At 42.5% G+C, this 22,664-nt stretch overlaps 1 protein-coding gene across 1 annotated transcript in view; it reads left to right on the plus strand.

Annotated features, from left to right (window-relative positions):
- Positions 1 to 22,664, plus strand: part of LOC308292482 (dolichyl-diphosphooligosaccharide--protein glycosyltransferase subunit STT3B-like) — a 257,198-nt gene that overhangs the window by 196,175 nt on the left and 38,359 nt on the right. The window contains 3 exon segments of the mRNA XM_080734821.1: positions 6,484 to 6,630; positions 16,368 to 16,416; positions 19,352 to 19,506. Coding sequence (XP_080590947.1) covers positions 6,484 to 6,630; positions 16,368 to 16,416; positions 19,352 to 19,506 — 351 coding nt within the window.

The following is a 22,664-nucleotide window of genomic DNA, read 5'->3' on the forward strand; positions in this document are numbered from 1 at the left end:
ACTGTAGGGGTGGGCGACATGGTGATAAATATCGTTGAGAGTCGGTACAATGTCACAATATCGTAATATTGTGATACAATGAGGGAGCCTGTTGAATTGTTAGTACAGAGATTCATTGCAGAATTCATTTAAACCTGCATGTTGGTCTAAATCAGTAGTTCTCAAACTTTAAAATGTCACGGTCTCCCCTTAACTCTGATAGTATACAAATGAATCCAAATGACACGTAAAGGGTCCATTTGGTTTCATTTGTATGCTGTCAGAGTTACATACTTGTAAGGGTCCATTTAGACCTCCCAAAAAGAACCCAGAGAGTCCCAGGACCCCACTTTGAGGACCACTGGTCTAAATGGTCTGTTAAACAGCCCTAGTTTACTATAGAACACAATGCTTCAGCCCTATCACTTAAGACCTATATACGAATCAGTGGTGTAAAGTAACTAAGGACATTTTGAGGTATTTGTACTTTGCTTGAGTATTTCCAATTTTCAGTACTTTTACTTCTACTCCACTAGATCTCAGAGGTAAATATTGTACTTTTACTCCACTACAATTATTTGACAGCTTTAGTTACTAGTTACTTTGTAGATTTTGATTCTTATTACAAAACAGACATTAACCTCTTCAGCCCTATACACATTTCGGTCATTTTGAAAATAGTTGGGATTGCCTTTAATTTCATGCCCAAAATGGGGACACCAGGTTGAAAGGGGTCAAGTTTGAAGGGTTTTACAATATTGAGAATATATAATACAAGACAGTTAAATGTACGGTTGTGCTCAACATTATTCAACCCCCCCCCCCCCCCCCACCCTCTCTGTAAATCTGGTTTATTGGCTAAATTCACAAACTGACAACAGAATGAAATAAATAAATCATACAAGAACAATGTAAATAGCTTCTTCTCCAAATTCAATGCTAAATGCCACTTTCAAAGCCACTTTCTCTTTCAATTATTCAACTCTTAATTATACCTGAAAACATCTGTAATCAACTGCAATCGACTAATCAAGGGCTTAAATAGTTGCATCAGATGTGCAATCTGGCCTGACTAGAAGTTTTTGGCTTGTTGACTGTGATTAGAGCAGTTAGAAACATGGCTAAGTTTAAGGAATGGTCAGAACAGTTCAGAGAAGAGATTATTGCTCTGTAAAAAAAAAAGGAAAAGTAAAGCAATAGCAAAGACACTGAATGTTCCAAAACGTTTTGAGCATAGTTGACAAGTTCTAAGTTAAAGGAACAGTGGCTACACTAATCAACAAATTTGTCAGAGGGGGTTGAATGATTTCGAGCACAACTGTAATTATTTCCATAAATAATCCTCCCATTACATCTCATGCTAGCTTGCTCATCTGTAAGCAACACGTTCACACCTCTTGACAGTTTTAGTATGGGTTGACATCGTTCAAAAATAGAAGTGCTAGCGTCGTACGTTTCCAGACATGCTGTCTGTGTGAGGCGGTGTCATCGCAGCACACTGACAGGATGCAGGGAGAGACAGTCGTTATGCTTTGAGGACTGTTCGCCAAAAGCTTCTGAACTTTGGGTTTCACACCCTTTCAAAATGGACCCATCTGTTCCCTGGTATGTGGTTGTGGAGTTTGCTGCATTCATTAAAAACCCATTCGGAACGGGTACACATTATTGTGTATCATTATTTTATGCTTTAACTATTGAAAAATAGCAGATATACAAGCTCACAGCGCGGCACCGAGTGCCGCGCTGCGAGCTTGTAGATCTGCTATTTTTGGAAAGTCGTGAAAATTAGAATTTTGGCACCCGATTCTATAAGTGTCTTTTGAATCCTTCTAAGATTTAAAAAAAAAAATGTGTTTCTATGTCAGCAATCTAGTCAGCCATCGACAAAGAAAAGGTCCTTTTCACTCAACTGGAGCTCAGTTAGTCTGTTCTTGAGAGACTACTATCAGTAGTCAGTAGTCAGTGGTTCTCAAACCTTTTCATGTGAAGGACCCCTAAAATGATATTTATTTGGCCACGGACCCGCATCTCAAAATATTTAGTTCCAGGGACCCCCCAGAAGCAAAATTTAAGTCACAAATGTTTGCTTTGAAAATGCATTATATTCAAAGATTTGCACACATTTTCACGACTTTTTCAAAAATAGCCGCGCTGCGAGCTTGTAGATCTGCTATTTTTCTATAGTTAAAGCATTCAATAATTCTAGGCCTAAATGGTTTAAAATCCACATTTACAAAGAACGGTTGGTGGAGTCTGAAGTTGGATGTGCTCCCTGCTGGGAGTCTGCTTGGTGCTTCTGGACTGCAGGCCCAGCCTGACACGCAGCCTGAATTTACATTTCGTTTCACTCCATTATTCAGTCTGAAAATCGCTTCCATCTGCAGCACTTTCTGGGATGGGCGTTGCCAAAGAGGCAGTCTTCTGCCATTGGTTCACCGCCTGACCAATCATAACAGTAGCCAAGCAGATGACATACAGTAGTTGTTATTGGTGTTGTTATGTGTGGCTGGCTAGCCTGTTGCTTGCTACCTGCTAACCAAAGAAACAGGCAGAATAGGAGCGCTACGAACTAGTAATCAAACACAACAAAACATGTCTGCTACTGATGTTTCATAGCGAGATCGATACGATCGCATGTTACCGCGGCGGGCGACGCAATGTTTATGTTTGGGGATGTGCGGTACGGTTCCGGCGGCGTCTCTGGGTTACTTGGAATCGCACATGAGTTCTGGGAAAACCCCACCCACGCTGCTCACAAGCCCCGACGTCATCGAGTTGAATCGACGCTGATTTGCTCGGTCGGAAGTTCAACCGAGGAAAACCTCTTCAATGAGAGCGTCACCAGATCTGAATCGCAAAAACATATTCTTAACCCTTTCCAAGCCACGGGGAGCCACTTAATATTAAATCCGGAATATACCGGACATCTGAGCAAGGATGTCTCAGCCGCGCCGTCTTTTACCATACTGGGTCATTAAAAACGAAAATCAGCGATCGTCTAACCTTCCCTAGTCACCGCTCGTCCATCGATAGCTCATGGCTGCTCTGACATGAACCGGAAGTGACGTCAGGTCCTTTCCCTGCAGAAGCTTCCCAGCAGCCGCCCATTTACTGTTTAGACGATAACATTAGCATAGCTGGAGTGCTAAGGGCTAAGCTAGCCAAAATGGTCACATCGACTGTTCAGTCATACCTGGACCATATGCTTGGATTATATGTGCACGGATCGCGCACGCGAAACGCACAGGGAGAAAATGCCTCGGCCAAAACCGCCACTCTATCCCAATGGAGAACCAGATAATCATGGTGAGCTAACGACCTGGGGATTGAAAAAAAAGAAAAAACAACGGCGCCGTCCAAGAATTATTATGTCTCAGATCATAATACAATAATAGAAATTTCATGGCTAATCTATCAACAAGCCATTCTATTTTGGCTAACAAAGTGTTAAAGGGGCGTGGCTAGCGATTCAGGGTCTGGAACCAGGCTACTGCAGGCAATTGACAATTTTGTCAACAAATAAAAACTAGACTTAACATGTCAGGGAGGAACTAGCGGAGAAGAGATCCACTAGAACTAAAAGACAATTTCATGTTCGGTTCGGGTGTTGCACTCTGAAGATAGCAGATCTACAAGCTCACAGCGCGTCGCGGGCTTCTAGATCGGCTATTTTCAGCATGCAACCAAGTGTAAATTCAGCCATTACGACGGCAAAAAGGCCAGCGAAAATACATTTTGTCGAGAAAATCAACTGTATATTTAGTCAACGAAAATCGTATGATATTTAGTCGACTAAAACTAGACTAAAACTAAAACATTTCACATAAATAAAAATAAAAGAGTCCTTCAATGCACGACGAGTCCAAGCCACATCTTTTCACCTGACGGGGAGTTTCCCCGGTGGGACGTAACGAGTGGAAGGAACACCTTATTCCCACCAGTTCCTTTCCCCTCCATCAGGCTGATCTGATGGGAGGGCTATAGAGCATCGCAGTTGAAGCCCCACCCCGTCCTCACTCTGGTGTCGGAAGCGTTTTCCGCATTCATTTCTTCCATAGACATTTCATAAAGTATTTATTTAAACGTTTTTAAGCCTTGGACAAAGCCACCTCGGCTGGAGAGGAATCATGACAATATTCAATTTTTTTTGAATGCAAAGATTAATTGGAAAGCTGAAAAAAAGGGCAGGGTACAAGACTGTGTGCATCATTATTTTTAAAATTGCGGAAACTACACTCCCAGAATGCATTGCGAATGACACTCTTGTTTCCTGAAATATAGCCCTTAAATCACGCTCAGTTTAGTTATCCAGGCCAGCATATGGCCTGAAATGTAGTGATTGTCATCTCTATGGTGAAAATGAATGGAAAATGGACTTCCGACACCTCACTGCGATGCTCTATAGAGAGGCAGTTAGGCTGTTTTTTGTGAGGATACCTAGGGGATACAGGGAGAACATGCAAACTCCACACAGAAAGGCACTATCACCAACCCTGCGTAGGGCATGGGCATACTGATGACTAGGGATGGGACGATATGCGATATTATCGTTTATCGTGATAAAAACACTTACGATAATCGTATCGTGGAGATTTAATTTATCGTGATATCGTCCTCCGTCATGCACTGGGATCAATTCACCTTTTATTTGCCGAGCTGCATATCCGGTACCATTTAAACCCTCTATAATTGGTAAAATGTACTTTTTTCACTCTCTATCAAATGTCTTTGCCAAAGAAATAGCCGATCTACAAGCTCACAACGTGTCGCATTGCGACGCGTTAATCACGATTTATTTTGTCACAATAATCGTGATATGAAATTTTCATATCGTCCCATCCCTACTGATGACGCGGAGGAGAGAACACGTCACCAGCGTCCCCAGCGGGAATCGAACCCAGGACCTTCCAGCTGTGAGGCGACAGTGCTACCCACTGCGCCCACCGTGCCCCTTGTGTTTTGTTTTTGAAGTACTCAAAGCCTATATCTCATCCACTGGGAGAGGAATCACAAGGTTTGAACTCTTGGGCCCAGGAGACCAGAAAATACTCCCTTTCTCTCACTCCTTTCCTCTCCATCTCTCTGGCTCCCGCTTTCTTTATAATTCTCTCTGGCTCTCTCAATTCTCGGTTGTCTTGAGGATGAGTGCGTTCGGCAGCTGTGCAAACATCTGGTAGCGTCGTTCTATCTGCCCAGCGGGGAGGCAGAGACACACGTCAATCCCCAAACACACACACTGTCGCATCCACAAACACACCTTCACATCACAAAACACCCACTTGCACGCCTATATCCGAGGCAGGCTGACTTGATGCGATACGTGCTTGAGCTGCTGCTGCGGCTCGCTATGGGGATGCGCCGGTGCGTTTGACCTTGGAGTACTAGACAGATCAGCTTTAGGTTGTGGTTATAACCGACTGACAAATCAGGAACATTAACCACTTTGAAACTGGCACCACTTTTAACATGTCATTATGTCATTAATTTGCCCTCCTGGCCCCCAAACTGTGGAATAAACTCCCTGTCACACTTAACACTACAGACTCACTCCCTAGCTTCCGCCGTGGACTGAAGACTCACCTCTTCAGACTCCACCTAAACCCATAGCACTACTGTAACACTCCCCTTCCCTCAATGACCATACAAGAAGCTAGATAGCATTTTTAGGTTTTAGAAAAGTTTTTTACTGATTAGGTGCGTGGTCTACCTATGTTATTGTTTTTCTAGATTGATATTCCTACGCATTGTTATATTGTTATTGATGTACTGACATATTATCTTGCTTATTATATTGATGTATTACCTGCTTATTGTAAGTCGCTTTGGATTAAAAGTGTCTGCTAAATGCCTAAATTGTAATTATAGGCAGGATGAGAAAAGGTGCAAAAGAAACACACATCTCATTCTTTACATATTTTTACAACCTTTGACGATAAAATATTGATTCTACAAGCTCACAACTTATTTTTTGAGGCGTGATGCCATCGTATGACGTGTAAAATGGGGTTTAAGTTGTTAATGAGACAGCTGAGGAAAAACTGGAAAATCAAACCCTAATGATCTGTTGTTGTAAAGATTCACCAGAGACATAGGGATGGACGTACAGACGGACTGACAGACAGATGCAGAGGGGGGACAGAATGAAAGAAGGATGTGGAGAGAGCAACGGGGTGGGGCGGATAAGCTCATTGAAGCAAATTCTGTCATGCATTTGAAATGTTTTCTTCACAGCCAGTGGCATTACCGTACTGTCAAAAAACAAGTTTCCCAGACTGACAACTCAACTTCTTCACTCCGTAAACCGGCTTTTATAACCCTGAGGGAGTCGCAGTAGATCACTGCACGCTCAAACATTCTGTTTGTTTAAATCTTCCTTTGTTTCCCCCTCGTCTGTGTGTGTGTGTGTGCGTGCGTCTGTCTGTGTGTGTCTGTGTGTGTGTGTGTGTGTGTGCGTGCGTGCGTCTGTCTGTGTGTGTGCGTGTGTGTGTGTGTGCGTGCGCGTAGGTGTGTTTGCCTTGCTGCAGGCCTATGCCTTGCTCCAGTACTTAAAGGATCGTCTGACCAGACAGGAGTTCCAGACGCTGTTCTTTCTCGGTGTCGCGATGGCGGCCGGCGTCGTCTTCCTCACTGTCATCTACCTGACGTACACAGGTGAGTCTTCAAACCCTTTAAACCTGGTCCACAAGCACAGTTTACCTGGTTTTCTGTCCTACCGGTACCTCTAGTACTGCTGGATTTCTGTCCTAGGCAGGGGTGTCACACCAAAATCTGTGAGCTTGTATATCTGTGTTTCTATTCTATTTTCAAAGCATTATTTTCACTGGCCCCACCGGGCAAGTGCTGGGGTGCAACTGGGGTGCAACCTGGCGGTTTTAAAAGTACATCCGGGCCACCGGGCCATTTATAAGGTGGACCCCTGAGGGGTCTCTGCGGAGCAGGGTTGGAAACCAGTGGTTTGAAGTGACAGCAGTAGTCTGGGTCACGCTTTACGTCAAATCTGCAGCACTCAGAAATGGATCCTGTCGTCATCATAAATGTCAATAATGTTTATGCAGCTTATATAGGATGATACTGATAAGAAGTGGACCTGTGAAAAACCTTTAGATATGTTTCTTATCCCCACAAAAAAACAGCACTGTTACTTGGATCCCGAGTTGACAGCATTTGTTTGACATTTCTGTTCGTTTGTTATTGTTTTCGAGATGAAATACTGCATAAACCCTGTCATAAGCTTTGACATTTAATGACACGAAAGCATATCACAATATTTGCTTATGCTGTATATGCCAGTTAAAGTATCACTAAGGAATAGGCCTTGCTGTCGCATCTGCTCTTATTTCACTCATGAATATCCCTGCACACGAGTTGACAGAATGTGCCGGATATTTCCACGGCAGCTGATCCCACTGGTAAAACTTCCAGCAAACAGTATAAAGTTTGTACAGTACATGCCCCACTAGCCCAACTGATGTCAATAAATCCTGCATATCTTATTTGACTCTCTGACAATCCCCTTAACCCATTTAGGCCTAGAATTATTGAAAGCTTTAACCAGTGAAAAATAGCAGATATACAATGCCGCGCTGCGAGCTTGTAGATCTGCTATTTTTGAAAAAAGTCGTGAAAATGTGTGCAAATCTTTCAATATATGTATTTTCAAAGCGAACGTTTGTAACTCAAATTTTGCTTCTGGGTGGTCCCTGGAACTAGATATTTTGAGATGGTCCGTGGCCAAATACATATCATTTTGGGGGTCCTTCACATGAAAAGGTTTGAGAACCACTGACATAGTAGTCTCTCAACAACAGACTAACTGAGCTCCAGTTAAGTGAAAAGGACCTTTTCTTTGACGATGGCTAAGCCAGATTGCTGACATAGAAACATTTTTTCAAAAAATCTTAGAAGGATTCAAAAGACACTTAAAGAATCGGGTCCAAATTCTAATTTTCACGATTTTTCAAAAATAGCAGATCTACAAGCTCGCAGCGCGGCACTCGGTGCCGCGCTGTGAGCTTGTATATCTGCTATTTTTTCAATAGTTAAAGCATAAAATAATGATACACAATACTGTGTACCCGTTCTAAATGGCTTAACGGCTTATCCAGGGCTCTTGTAAACAGGAAATGGAGCTCAGCTGACTGAGCCGGGTAGTAAAACAATATTTGAATACCAGCAAATAAAAATAGGATATTGGTATGCGTGGGAGTGTGCTCGTATATGACGACAGCCCGCTCTGAATCATGCAGAGTACCTGCCTGGCTTATGCTGTACTGTAAGTCATTGTTTATTCCAAACCGTGCAGCGCTGAAGGTCTTTCCAGTCGTATGAAATGTGCTGGAAGTCCAGTTAAATTTATGTCGTGCTTTCAAGTTCAAACAAGTTAATATCAGAGTGCTTTACGGGGCGTCGGAGGACAGGGATACAGAGAACAGCCAAGAATCAAAAAATCCCGATGCAACTTTTAAAATATGAGGCCGGACTTTGTTTTTGTGTTGAGAACCGAGTTCTTACAAAAACAGAAGGATTCAAAAGACACTTATAGAATCGGGTCAAAAATGTTCATGATTTTTCTAAAATAGCAGATCTACAAGCTCGCAGCGCCGCGCTGAGAGCTTGCAGATCTGCTATTTTTCAATAGTTAAAGCATAATATAATGATACGTAATCATGCGTACCCGCTCTAAATGGTTTATTCCAAACCGTGCAGCGCTGAAGGTCTTTCCAGTCGTATGAAATGTGCTGGAAGTCCAGTTAAATTTATGTCGTGCTTTCAAGTTCAAACAAGTTAATATCAGAGTGCTTTACGGGGCGTCGGAGGACAGGGATACAGAGAACAGCCAAGAATCAAAAAATCCCGATGCAACTTTTAAAATATGAGGCCGGACTTTGTTTTTGTGTTGAGAACCGAGTTCTTACTCAAAGAACCTTATTTGCATGCACAGGTGCCCCGTCACATCATTTGCTCTTTAAAGGGACTACACCACTAGTACACCAGGGTTCCCCAATTAGTTTTCCCCAAGGGCCGAATCATGTCTATAGGGTACCAAGCCGAGGGCCACATTATAGCAGGGGGCGACGGTGGCGTTCCCACTACTCCAGCGACAGTTCAGATATCGTCGTTGTCGGGTGAAAATCTTGTATGTCCAAAACCGTTCGTTTTGCATTTATCATTTTAAAAATGATTTAAACTAGTGAAAACAGCCCATCTACAAGCACACAACGCCTCGCACCGCGAGGCGTTGTGTGCTTGTAGATCTGCTGTTTTCACTACTTTTGTGAGACGGCCTTGAATGATGAAGCAGGGCTTTACTTTGCGAAATAATGTACACATTTCGAGATATGAGGTTTCCACCCGACAACGACGATATACTAGTGTTGTTGCTGCTCTTATACCACCATTATTACTGGGGTTGGTGGGGCCAGACAGTAGCACCCCGCGGGCCGCAAATGGCCCGCGGGCCGCCTATTGGGGAACCCTGGACTACACCATGTCTTTTCCAGCCCCCCAAAAAAACATTCGTTAACTCTAAGCCTTGCCTTTCATTTCAGTGATTTTCTGAATGGGCGTGTCTGAACGGTACTCTTTTTGAAATCGGCCCCTTGCTTATGTCACAAAGGGGCTCATTTCCTATTGGGCCCCCTCGAGAAGGGGCCGGGGTGGTACTTATTGGGAGGCTATATTCTATTGAGACTATATATGTGAGGTGGAACCATGAGGTAAAGTGGTATTAAAATTGTCTTGAATTGGAGTGACTCTACATGGTTCTTATCGTGGTACCATGCTAATCTTCTCTGTATCGTTCCAATTTTAGCCCATAGACAGCACCCCATTGCCAACAAAGTGCATTTTGGTATTGCATCTGAAATGGCTTGGAATTAGAGACAGACAGAACATGACATTGCAATATCTGAGTGGTTGTTTAGGCTAAAACCTGTATAAAACCGTATTAATCAATCAACTTTTATTTACAGACTTCAAGGTCCATTAAAAACAAACAACCACATAAAAACACAAAATACATACACAAAGTGCAAAAAGAACACCCCTAGTACATAAAAAATCAAACCTCGGTTCGAAGTGGAGCGGTGAATCTGTGTGTGTGTGTGTGTGTGTGTGTGTGTGTGTGTGTGTGTGTGTGTGTGTGTGTCTGTCTGTGCCTGCACAACAGCGCCCCTCCTTTAACTTGTGTGGCCACTCAAGGTATTGCCATGCTACGGACATACCCAGCCAGCCAGCCAGCCAGCCAGCCACATAGCCAGCCAGCCACAGACATACCTGTCGATTGGGAGCGCTTTCACCGCTCCAAAAACACAGCTATAACAAAAGGCACTCATACCAGTGTTTCCAAAACGGAGACTGATACCTGGTAGCACTGAGGCAGGGGTTAGTCAGCAGCATGATAATAGAGTTTTGAGACTCATCCAAATGGACCATACATTTGTACATCAGGTTTCTCAGAAGTGCATGAAACGTATTGACACCCGTATTAGGGACCAATATTTATATAAAATACTGTATATATTTTGAAAAGCATGGTGGGGCCACTTTAAAATGCTTTTTGATCCATAAGGAAATGTTGTCCATTAAGCAGCATCAATAGAATACATTTACTCCCATTGACATGAATTCCCTGCTCAGCCATGCTCCTTTATTAGACAGTTTTTCAATCCAAGTTAATCAACCAGGTAGTGACTCCAGAGGTGGTGCTACACGTGTCCCTTAGGAGTCCCATGGAGGCTTAACACCTCATTTCGAAACCACCTACGCTTTTCTTCTCTCTGTAGAGAAACTCCCCGACTTTTCTTCTGGCTGAGCCGCGTTGAAGCCGTTGTACAACACTATGTAATGACACACCTGTGACTGCAATACATCAGTGTTACTAAGCACTAAAGAAATGGTTTGAAAATATCACAAAGGGGCGTCCTTGGAGGGGGGAAAAAAACACTTTAATACTGACAATAGAATGGGCCACTGTGCTAGGAAATGGAAAAAGTATATCGTCGTTGACGGGTGAAAACCTTGTATGTCCAAAACCGTTCGTTTTGCATTTATCATTTTAAAAATGATTTCAACTAGTGAAAACAGCCGATCTACAAGCACACAACGCCTCGCGGTGCGAGGCGTTGTGTGCTTGTAGATCTGCTGTTTTCACTACTTTTGTGCGATGGCCTTGTATGATGAAGCAGGGCTTTACTTTGCGAAAGAACATACACATTTGAAACTTGGAGATACAAGGTTTCCAGCCAACAACGACGATAAAATAGAGCGGACGGTTCTGCACACTTGAATCAAAGTTTCTGTTATAAGAAACCAAGCTTTCAAACAGACTACATCAAAGCTTCAAAGCACCCTTCACAATGAAACAAGAATATGAAAAAAAAAAACATCACAGGTGTGAACACTCAACAAGTACTGTGTGCAACACAAGTAAGTAATCATAAACATCACTGGTGTGAACACTCAACAAGTACTGTGTGCAACACAAGTAAGTAATCATAAACATCACTGGTGTGAACACTCAACAAGTACTGTGTGCAACACAAGTAAGTAATCATAAACATCACTGGTGTGAACACTCAACAAGTACTGTGTGCAACACAAGTAAGTAATCATAAACATCACTGGTGTGAACACTCAACAAGTACTGTGTGCAACACAAGTAAGTAATCATAAACATCACTGGTGTGAACACTCAACAAGTACTGTGTGCAACACAAGTAAGTAATCATAAACATCACTGGTGTGAACACTCAACAAGTACTGTGTGCAACACAAGTAAGTAATCATAAACATCACTGGTGTGAACACTCAACAAGTACTGTGTGCAACACAAGTAAGTAATCATAAACATCACTGGTGTGAACACTCAACAAGTACTGTGTGCAACACAAGTAAGTAATCATAAACATCACTGGTGTGAACACTCAACAAGTACTGTGTGCAACACAAGTAAGTAATCATAAACATCACTGGTGTGAACACTCAACAAGTACTGTGTGCAACACAAGTAAGTAATCATAAACATCACTGGTGTGAACACTCAACAAGTACTGTGTGCAACACAAGTAAGTAATCATAAACATCACTGGTGTGAACACTCAACAAGTACTGTGTGCAACACAAGTAAGTAATCATAAACATCACTGGTGTGAACACTCAACAAGTACTGTGTGCAACACAAGTAAGTAATCATAAACATCACTGGTGTGAACACTCAACAAGTACTGTGTGCAACACAAGTAAGTAATCATAAACATCACTGGTGTGAACACTCAACAAGTACTGTGTGCAACACAAGTAAGTAATCATAAACATCACTGGTGTGAACACTCAACAAGTACTGTGTGCAACACAAGTAAGTAATCATAAACATCACTGGTGTGAACACTCAACAAGTACTGTGTGCAACACAAGTAAGTCATCATAAACAATCAGTCCCGGACCCCCTGTTGAAGACCCCTGGTCTACCGTATGTGTCTGTGTGTTGCTTGGCAGCCCCTCTGATACATGTTGCTGAAGTCCTACATTGTACAATGTATATGTAAATCAATAAGCCATATGCTAAGGCTGTTGTTGTCTCCACCAGCCGAAGGCATGGGGGAGAGTATGTTTTCCCCTTCGTCCGTCCGTCCGTCCGTGCGTCCGCCCGTCCGTGCGTCCGTGTGTCCTCGCAGTTTGTGTGCAGCTAATCTCAGTCGCTGTTGGCTCGGTCGCTGCCAAAGTGAGCACACACATTCCCTGGATGCCAATCTAGAACCTCTGCCCTAAATTTTTCAAATGGGCCTTTTCTAGCGCCACCTAGTGGCCGATGTTCGCAAAACACATTTCTGTGCACTACTCTTACAGATTTTGTCCAAAAATCCTACAAATCGGTAGGCAGTATCTCGACAGTCATGTGATCGACACAGATCTGTCCGATTTTGCATATTCCATCCTGATTGGCTAAGATTGGCTTCCAAAGTTTGTAGGATTGAGCCGTTTTGAACAAAATGCCTCAAATCCCAAACGCAAAGTGCAATTATCATGAAATCGCGCACACATGTTCCCACTAGGCCGAGGAAGAAATGCCACTTAATTTTTTTTTTAAATCAGCCTCATGGTGGCGCTATAACAGGCCGATTTGTGGTTTTACCTATAACTCCACCGATCAGTTTCAAACTTTGTAAGCGCACTCCCTAGAGGCTAAGGATAAACTTTTGTCCTGCATTTTTCACATCAGCCTTTTATAGCGCCACCTTTGGGCCGACTTATGTAAAACACATTTTTGGATATTACTCCTTGAGATTTTATCCAAAAATCACGCAAATCAGTACACAGTATCTCTATAGTCATGTGCTCAAGTCCGATCCGTCTGATATTTCATATTCCATCCTGATTGGCTAATATTAGCTTCCAAAGTTTGCAGGATTGCGCCGTTTTTTAACAAAATGCCTCAAATCATCAACGCAGCTAGCGATTACTGTGAAATTTGCCACACATATTCCCACTAGGTCAAGGAACAAATGCTACCTTTTTCACATTGGCCTGTTATAGCGCCACCAGCAGGTAGACTAGCAAAACACATTTTTGGAACACAATGCTTCAAATCATGCATGCAGCGTCCGATTGCCATGAAAGATCTAAGGTGAAGAACATATGCCACCCTTTTTACATTGGCCTATTATACAGTTGCACCACCAGGACGCACAGCCTGGTGGAGACCTGTGCTCGGAAGAGCACTGCTTCTAGTTCACAGTGATTTCTGAACATCTGAGGGGGTTTTAGACTAACAAAGCCACAGCCTCATGTCACGGTGCATATTGATTTAGGTTGGGATAAGCCCAAACTAGTTTAATACGAATTCTGGTGGTGATAAGGGATTTCCATTTCCTCTCACACTCCAGTCAGTGTTTACATTAGAGAGAAAGTTGATATTGTAATATGGAGCTATCAGAGGAAATATTCCGTGTAGCACTTTGCCCAAACTTAGAACTCATCAAATATCGTATTTGCACTTCCCGTGACATTTGGTTTTCGATCATTGCCTCGACAGACTAGGGTCGTTATCAACTCCCTCCTGTTTGACTCAGGAATCAAAGACATGTTCCAGGCTTTCTTTGCCTTGGAATGGGGTTCATATCTGGGAGCAGGGGCGTCACAAGGGGGGGTGGGACGGTGGGACTGAGTTACTAGGGCCCAAGGTGGAGGGGCCTTGATTATTTTATACTTTAGCTATTGAAAAATAGCAGATATACAAGCTCACAGCGCGGCACCGATTGCCGCACTGCGAGCTTGTAGATCTGCTATTTGGGAAAAGTCGTGAAAATGTGTGCAAATCTTTGAATATATGTATTTTTTTAAGTGAACATTTGTAACCAAAATTTTGGTTCTGGGGGTCCCTGGAACTAAATATTTTGAGATGGGGGTCCGTGGCCAAATGCATATCATTTTGGGGGTCCTTCACATGAAAAAGTATGAGCACCACTGACATAGAAACATAGGTTTTTCAAAAAAACCTTAGAAGGATTTGAAATATTCGAAGACTTGCACAAGTTTTCAAGATTTTTCAAAAAAAGCAGATCTACAAGCTAGTATTCAATAGTTAAAGCACAAAATAATTGTGCGGGGGGGCCCGCAGTGAATCCTTGTACCCAGGGCCCAGAATTTGTGTGCGTCGCCCCTGTCTGGGAGAGAGGCTTACATCTCTGGGCTGGGACTGTAGACCGCTTGGTTCTCTGTGAAGCTGCTTACGCAGTGAAACGTCTTTGCATTGGCTGAGCCAGCACCTTCCTAAATGGAGAGAGGGGAGGAGGCGGCTCTCTGCCTGGAGCGGGACACGGCTCAGATGTTCTTCAAAACGCTCCGCTGAGTCACACAAGTCATTACTTGGACCCAATTTGTTGCAGCATCTTCAACACGTCTCTGGTGAATCTATAGCTTAATATGATAATAGTCAGCAGTGTAAGAGAGCGATGGAGGGGAAACAGATTTTCTTTTTTTTTCTCGAATTCACAATTTGCTGACAACGACATGATTGGACTTTGAGCTTTTCTCAACAGTGCAAGATAAAGATCCTACTGAGCGCGGCAAAGATCACCTGTGAGCACCTTAACAGACCTACACCCACATTCTCATGTTTGACCACTTAAAGGAGAGTTTCGGCGCAAAAGGCTTTCTTACCTTTAAAAGTACTTAATTCCTCCCCCACACATTGGTCGAGGTGTTAGTTTTTAAAAAGATGCAATATAATCCATGTTTGGCTCCACTTGTCCTACCCCACCAGGGCTTCAGACAGGAGCAATTGGATACATTGTTAATCTGTTTATTTTTCTCGATCGAAAGTCTGCCTCAAATACTGTTAGTATCCCATCCGAGCAATAGCATGACCAGAGCACCGCCATATTTGTTTCTAAAATGCTGAACTTTGAACTTCCGTTGTTGAATGCAAGTGAACGGGCACCCGGAAGTACTGCGAGACTCAGCGGGAGACACGATTTGTGCGGGAGTTCAAAGTTATGCATACTAACAGTATTTGAGGAAGACGTGTTGCAAAAAAAGGACTTTAAAGCGAGAAAAATCACACCCAATGTGAAGTGAGCGGTGGCCGTGCTTGCATAACATCATCAGACTAGGATTTGAGTCTAGGATGTACAGGGTATGCTACACACACACATTTTGCTATGGCAAAACGCTGAGGAAAAAGGCTACAGACACAAGCACAGCCACGTATAGGAGCGGTTTACCACCGCTCAAAAATAAGCGGATTATCCAATTGCTCCTGTCTGAAGCCCTGGACGGGTATGACAAGTCGAGCCAAAAAATGGATTATATTGCATCTTTTGAAAAACGAACACCTCGACCAATGTTTGGGCAGGAAATAAAGATAGGAAGGCCTTGTAGGCTCGAAACTCTCCTTTAAACCCCAGCATCCGACAAGCTCACAACGCATCACGTTGTGACGGGCTGTGAACTTGTCTATAGTCTATTTTCTGAGATTTAATGTAGAGTGAAGAGAGAACTAGTATAGCACCCTGAGGGATTCCACTCAACTACGTGTGGCGTTTAAGTGGTTAACAGGAACTAGACATTAGTTTTCGGGCCACACAAGAAGGTAGTTTGAGGTGAAAATTACCCTAGAATATATATTTGTATTTTCAAAGATGATGAATAGTCTTAAGGGAGCCATGGGAATTATCCAAATGATCCCTTTTCTCCTTTCCTCAGGCAAGTCATTTCTTTGTGCATCATTTCTAGTCCTGGGTCAAGACGGGGGAGACAATTCTACATTATTTGTTCGGGCGCTTTTCCCTTTGGTTTTTCATTTTGCAACAATAATTTATGCATTTAAACTGAGGCTCTATCTCTCCGTCTCGCCCTGTGTCTCTATTGATTGTATTTTCTTCTTTTAGGTTACATCGCTCCGTGGAGTGGGCGTTTCTACTCGCTCTGGGACACTGGGTAAGCCTCCCTGACCTTCACGACCCCTCGCCGTCGATAGAACATTTGTTCAATTGAGTGTGTGCAATGCATGTGTGTGTTTTTTTCCAAGAGGCCTTTGGAGAGCCTCTCTGCGCGGCCCCAGTGGAGAACAAACACGCCAAGAGAAATAGCTATAGAGCAGTGGTTCTCAACCGCAACCCCTAATATCATATTTTAAATGGGGACCCCCCACCCTGACGAGCACTAAGAGTTGAGGCATTACATTTTGTATAAGTTGGAACTGTTACCCCCGCGACCCGATTCCGGATAAGCGGTTGAAGATGGATGGATGGATGGTTCTATTTGTGAAAATAGCAAATCTACATGCTCACAACGCCTCGCAACTGTGGAGCATGTAGATCGGCTATTTTCACAATTTCTGCCTCTAATATTTGACAATTTGGCCAATGTTTAATTTGCCATTTTAGAGGTATTTAAAAGTCCTTAAAATGTCACTTTAGAAATGTGCAGATACCCTCTATACAACTACTGTATATGCTGATTCGTTTACTGTTGAGTGAGAAAACAATGTTGCACATTAAGTTAATTATCTGTGGACCTCCCAAAATAATTTTAACCAGACCCACAGGTTGAGAACCACTGCAATAGAGTGCAGTCAATAGAACACGCTAAAACCTAAAAATGTGAGGAAAAAGAAGAATCGCGTTAAGTATTCACAAACCCAAGCAGGGCTTTCACATACCACTAACATACAGATGTGCACTTTCTAGTCTTCAGTCTTTACTGCTCTTTTCCTGAAAATGTCCTCCAAATGCATTTTTTCCACAGGTTTCTTTCCCTGTTTTGCCTTTTACATTTTTTTATGGAGAATGGAGCATATTTTTGCAGAAACCCACAAATGTCAAGAAACCACTCCATTCCCATTGAAAAGCAGAATCCACCTTCATTGGTAGATGTAAACCTCAAAGTCAGAGAAGGTCATACAAATAGCAAAAATATCTGATCTACTGTACAAGCTCAGTGTTCTGCCAATCCACTGGAAATCTACTGTCTTGCCAACAGTGTTGTTTTTGACAGCAAATTTTGATTTAGTTTTAGTCATAGTCTTTTGAATAAAATCTCATTTAGTTTTAGTCATAATTTAGTCACCTGAAAAGTTTTAGTTTTAGTCTAATTTTAGTCGACTAAATATCATAAGGTTTTATGGCGACTAAATCTACAGTTGATTTAGTCAACTAAAATGTATTTTTGCAGGCCTTGATGGCATGGTGACTGGTTTTACACTTGGTTGTGTGCTGAAAATAGCCGATCTACAAGTTCACAACGCGTCGCAGCGCGACGCGTTGTGAGCTTGTAGATCTGCTATTTTCAGCATGCAACACCTGAGAGCAACCAAACATACTGTAAAATGACTCTATTCAGCACTAGTCCCTCCCCAACATTTTAGTCTAGTTTTTATTTTGTTGACGAAATTGTCAATATATTAAGTCTTAGTTTTAGTCATCACAGCTAGTTTTTATTTAGTTTTTATTTAGTTTTCGTCAGTGAAAAAAACGCAGTCGACAAAAAAAATTCGTCATTGTTTTAGTCGACAAAATCAACACTGGAAATGGCACATCTTTACAGTACAAGGGCCTCTACAGGAGCTCCTCAAGAGATTCTTATTTTCTCATTAGAAACCTTTTGGGGTCTTTCTGTGGTTTCACATGAAGATCCACCCATTGAACCCCTGTTTTTTAATAGTGTGAAGATATTATCAATCCAATCTCCTGTTTGCTGACTGAAGCAGCTTGGGCATGTTTTTTCTTTTTTCTTTATTTTTTTCTTCTGATAGGCTGTATCTCTTGCTGTGTTTTCCCTTTCACAGCAGTAATCACTGCACACTTTAAAAATAAATATTTAAAACATGACTCACCACAGGAAATAAACACAAGCATGCAAAAATAAGAAAACATAGTACACGACTCAACTCTGGTTCTAGGTTTATTAATATTTCAGGGGAGGGGGGGGGGGTGTAAAGTAATTTGTCTCCATATTTAGATTTAAATTCTACTCAAGTAGGAATGTGCAATTAATAGTTTGTCCTAACAAAGCATACTCTCATTCTAATTTAAACTAATAAGACGCCTCAGGGCGACATGCGAGGTCGCGCCAATTCTTGGCTATCTGGCCAGTGATGTATATCGGACCAGTTACCCAATCTCAACTTGAGATTGGCAGAACATGCCCATATTTGGGCATTACCAAATATGGGCATTCCCTGATATGCCCTTAATATTGATGACATCGGGACAGGGATCTCCATATATGGGCATAGAACGACAAGGACATGTTTCATTTGCAAGTGTAATCTGGGAATGCCCATATATGGGCATGTCAGAACATGCCCATATATGGGCATTCCCAGTTACGCCCTTAATATTGATGACACAGGGACAGGGTTCTCCATACTGGGCATGAAACGGACAAGGATGTAATCAATTTGCAAGTGTGATCTGGGAATGCCCATATATGGGCATGTTCTTCTGACATCACATTGTCGACTATATATGGGCATAAAATATATGGGCATAGAAGGGACATCAAGCCAGAGCGTGAGGTCACAGTGACATCAGAGCATGATGTCAGAGTGATGTCGCAGTGACAAGGGAACCAATAGACTGTAAAAATATGTACGGACTGACTGACTGAACAGACAGACAGACGGAGACAAGCTACGACATTTCTCATGGTATACTGCGACCTTCGGTCGCAATCAACCCTGTGAACCCTGTGCTCTATAGTAAAGTACCTGTGCTCTATTTTACTATTGTCTCTCCCTCCATTGATTTATTTTCTCTCTTCCAACAAACTGTCCCCCCTCCCATTCTCTACTCTTTCCTCTCCTCTCCATCCCTCTCTCCCTCTCTCTCCTCTGTCTCTCCATCTCTCCCTCTCCTCTCTCCTCCTCCAGCTATGCTAAGATCCACATCCCCATCATAGCGTCGGTGTCGGAGCACCAACCGACCACGTGGGTCTCCTTCTTCTTTGATCTCCACATCCTGGTGTGCACCTTCCCAGCAGGCCTCTGGTTCTGCATCAAGAACATCAACGACGAGCGAGTCTTTGGTATTCAAATCACTGTTGTTTTTCATTGATGTTGCCCTTTTATTTGTACTCTTATATCGTCCTTGTCGGATGGAAACCTTGTACGTCCAAAACCGTTTGTTTTGTATTTTATCACTTTAAAAATGATTTAAACTAGTGAAAACAGCCGATCTACAAGCACACAACGCCTCGCACTGCGAGGCGGTGTGTGCTCACTACTTTTGTGCAACAGCCTTGTAGGGCTTTACTTTGCGAAAGAATGTACAAATTTGAAACTTGGAGATACAAGGTTTCTGCCCGACCGTGACGATATGCTGGGGAATCTTGGACTCATGCAGTGTGAAAGTTATTTTTTTATATCATTGTGTTCTCATTATTATTATGTCATTCTTGTTTTGAAGTGCCAGTATGTAACCAATATAATGTTCAAGGTTGTACTTTATTGTTACATCTTGTGTACAGGTACATAAGAGTAAAGGCCCATTCCCACTGGGCCAGATAAGAGATATCTGGAGATATTTCTCCAGATATTTCTCCATGCAAAGTGGATGGTAGATACAGATAAAAAAATGTTTTGCCACAGATAAAAGTATCTGTGGCAAATATCTGTGGTAGATATTTTTTTTATCTGTATCTACCATCCACTTTGAATGGAAAAATATCTGGAGAAATATCTCCAGATATCTGTTATCTGGCCCAGTGGGAATGGGCCTTAACACTTATTTTGGTTAGGCTTCCTTCAGACAATGCAGCAGCATAGATAATAACAGCAGAATAACAATAACGTAGAAAGATTTAAGGTAAAGAAAGAGTGCAAAGAAAAAGAGCAGCATCAAATGTACATCTGCATAAAGGATTTGTACAGTATGTTGTATACACCAACATTCTTTTTCCAGTCGCTACTACCTAACTTTGCGTAAACAACTTCACAGTATATTCTATGTGCAACAGGTTAGTATATTCAACTTCACAGTATATTATATGTGCAACAGGTTAGTATATTCAACTTCACAGTATATTCTATGTGCAACAGATTAGTATATTCAACTTCACAGTATATTCTATGTACAGTAGGAGCAGTTCAAGCATAATAGTGCAAGAAAGCGACTCTACAATGGTAGAGTATCCGTTGTTGCTAGTAGCTTTAGACAGCGTAGTCATTTTCCATGCGGCAACATATTAAACAGACTGTGGTCGGGATGGTTTCCATCTTTGTTGATTCCACGGGCTTTGCTGACACAGCTATTGTCGTACAGGGCTTGGATGGGGGAGAGATCACATCCGCTGATGCGTTCGGCTGTCCGCACAACCCTCTGCAATGCATTGCGGTTGAGGTCGGTGCAGCTGCCATACCAGGCAGTGAAGCAGCCAGTCAGGATGCTCTCTGTGGTGCCTCTGTAGAAAGCTCTTAGGACTTTTGGACCCATGCCAGCTTTCTTCGGTTTCCTGAGAAAGTAGAGGCGTTGTTGTGCTTCCTTGACCACTCACTCAGTTTGCACTGCCCAGGTGAGATCTTCAGTGATCCCCCAGGAATTTGAACTCTTTGACCCTCTCCACTGCAGCACCCCCGATCTGGATTAGGACTTTCAAGGAATATTCTATGACCGAATATTCCTTCGAATGTTAAAAATAAAAGAATATTTGACTGTAAAAAATTAAGCTTCGATAAAAATTAAAAAATCTATACAAAAAAATCTGCTGCAGTTCTCGCGAGACTCTGGGCGACTGGTCTCGTGAGGCAGAAGTCTCCACTCGCCGCTGCAAAAGTTGATTCCGAATGATAACGATTCAAGCTGAAACGGGCGATTCATTTGGTAGTAGCTGGGGACCCAGTCACCAAAAACACAATGTAAAAAGCATGGATTGTTGTTACCGTGTCTCACGGTCTCACCCATGGCCACGGTAAAACTCCCTCCATGTCACACTACTCTTGTAGACTACCTTAATTTGATTCAAACCAAAAAACGAATCCACTGGTTTGATTATAATTGCTCCGTTTCATGTCATGGTTGTTCCAACTTCCATCACAGCATAATGAGCGCATCGTTGGTGCCATGCGTCCCTGTTCTCCAGACAAGCCCGAACTTGTATCAATCAAAACCATACATACGGAATTAAAATTAGGCTATAGAATGAAATAAGTATGAATCATTAATTTGATCTAGCAAAAGATTGCATTTCAAGGGTTAGAGAGAAAGAAATAGACTTCTGTGTTTGACTTACTGCACACAATATTTCATATTTAAAAAAAAAAAGAAATGATTGGAATGTTCTGAATGCATCGATTGCGTCTAATCCCCAGGGGATTTTAAAGGGAATATTCGATTGTAATTTTTGGCCAATTTTGACAGTCCTAATCTGGATGGGTGAGTGGTCTCTGGGAGGCCTCCTCCTGTAGTCGCAGATTAGCTCTTATGTCTTGTCAACGTTGAGAGCCAGGTTGTTCTCCTGGCACCATAATTCCAGGCTCTCCACTTCTCTCCTGTTGGCTGTTTCATCATCGTCTGCAAACTGGATCACTTGGTTGGAGCTGAACAAAGCCACGCAGTCGTGGGTGTTTAGGGAGTAGAGAAGGGGGCTCAAGATGAATCCCCGAGGGGCTCCCGTACTGAGGGTCTGAGGGGCAGTAGTCATTGTTCCCATCCGCACCACGACTGCAGTTTTCCCGGTGAACCTAAGCGCAACGGTCATTTATTTAATGAGAGGCACTATTGTCGATTTCGTAAGAGACTTGTCGCCATTTGCAAGATATTTAAAAGTTGGGGCCATGATGATAACCTCTTCTTCCCACTACTAGACTAAGGATTTATATTGTCTGTGTTATTGTTTACAACCACAATTATTCATGTGTGGCAAGATCGCGGTTCTACTAGTTTTAGAAGCCTTTTCAGAAGTTAATTTAATGTTTTCCATTTAATGATTTCCTTTATCCTCATCCAATCTTGTGCTAATGCACGCAACTGTTTTTGCTAGGTTTTAAGGCCAAGTAGGCTTTTCAGAAGTTAATTGAATGTTTTCCATTTAATGATTTCCTTTATCGTCATCTTGCGCTAATGCACACAACTGTTTCTCATAAGCTCGCGACCCTCCTTGCCCATCGGCCCCCACCGTTGCACTTAGGTTCACCGTGGTGGTCGCATTCGCAACACATAACGTCTTTCTGTCAGGAAGTCGAGGAT

Source organism: Nannobrachium achirus (assembly GCF_963921795.1).
Source record: "Nannobrachium achirus genome assembly, chromosome: 10".
NCBI lineage: Eukaryota > Metazoa > Chordata > Actinopteri > Myctophiformes > Myctophidae > Nannobrachium > Nannobrachium achirus.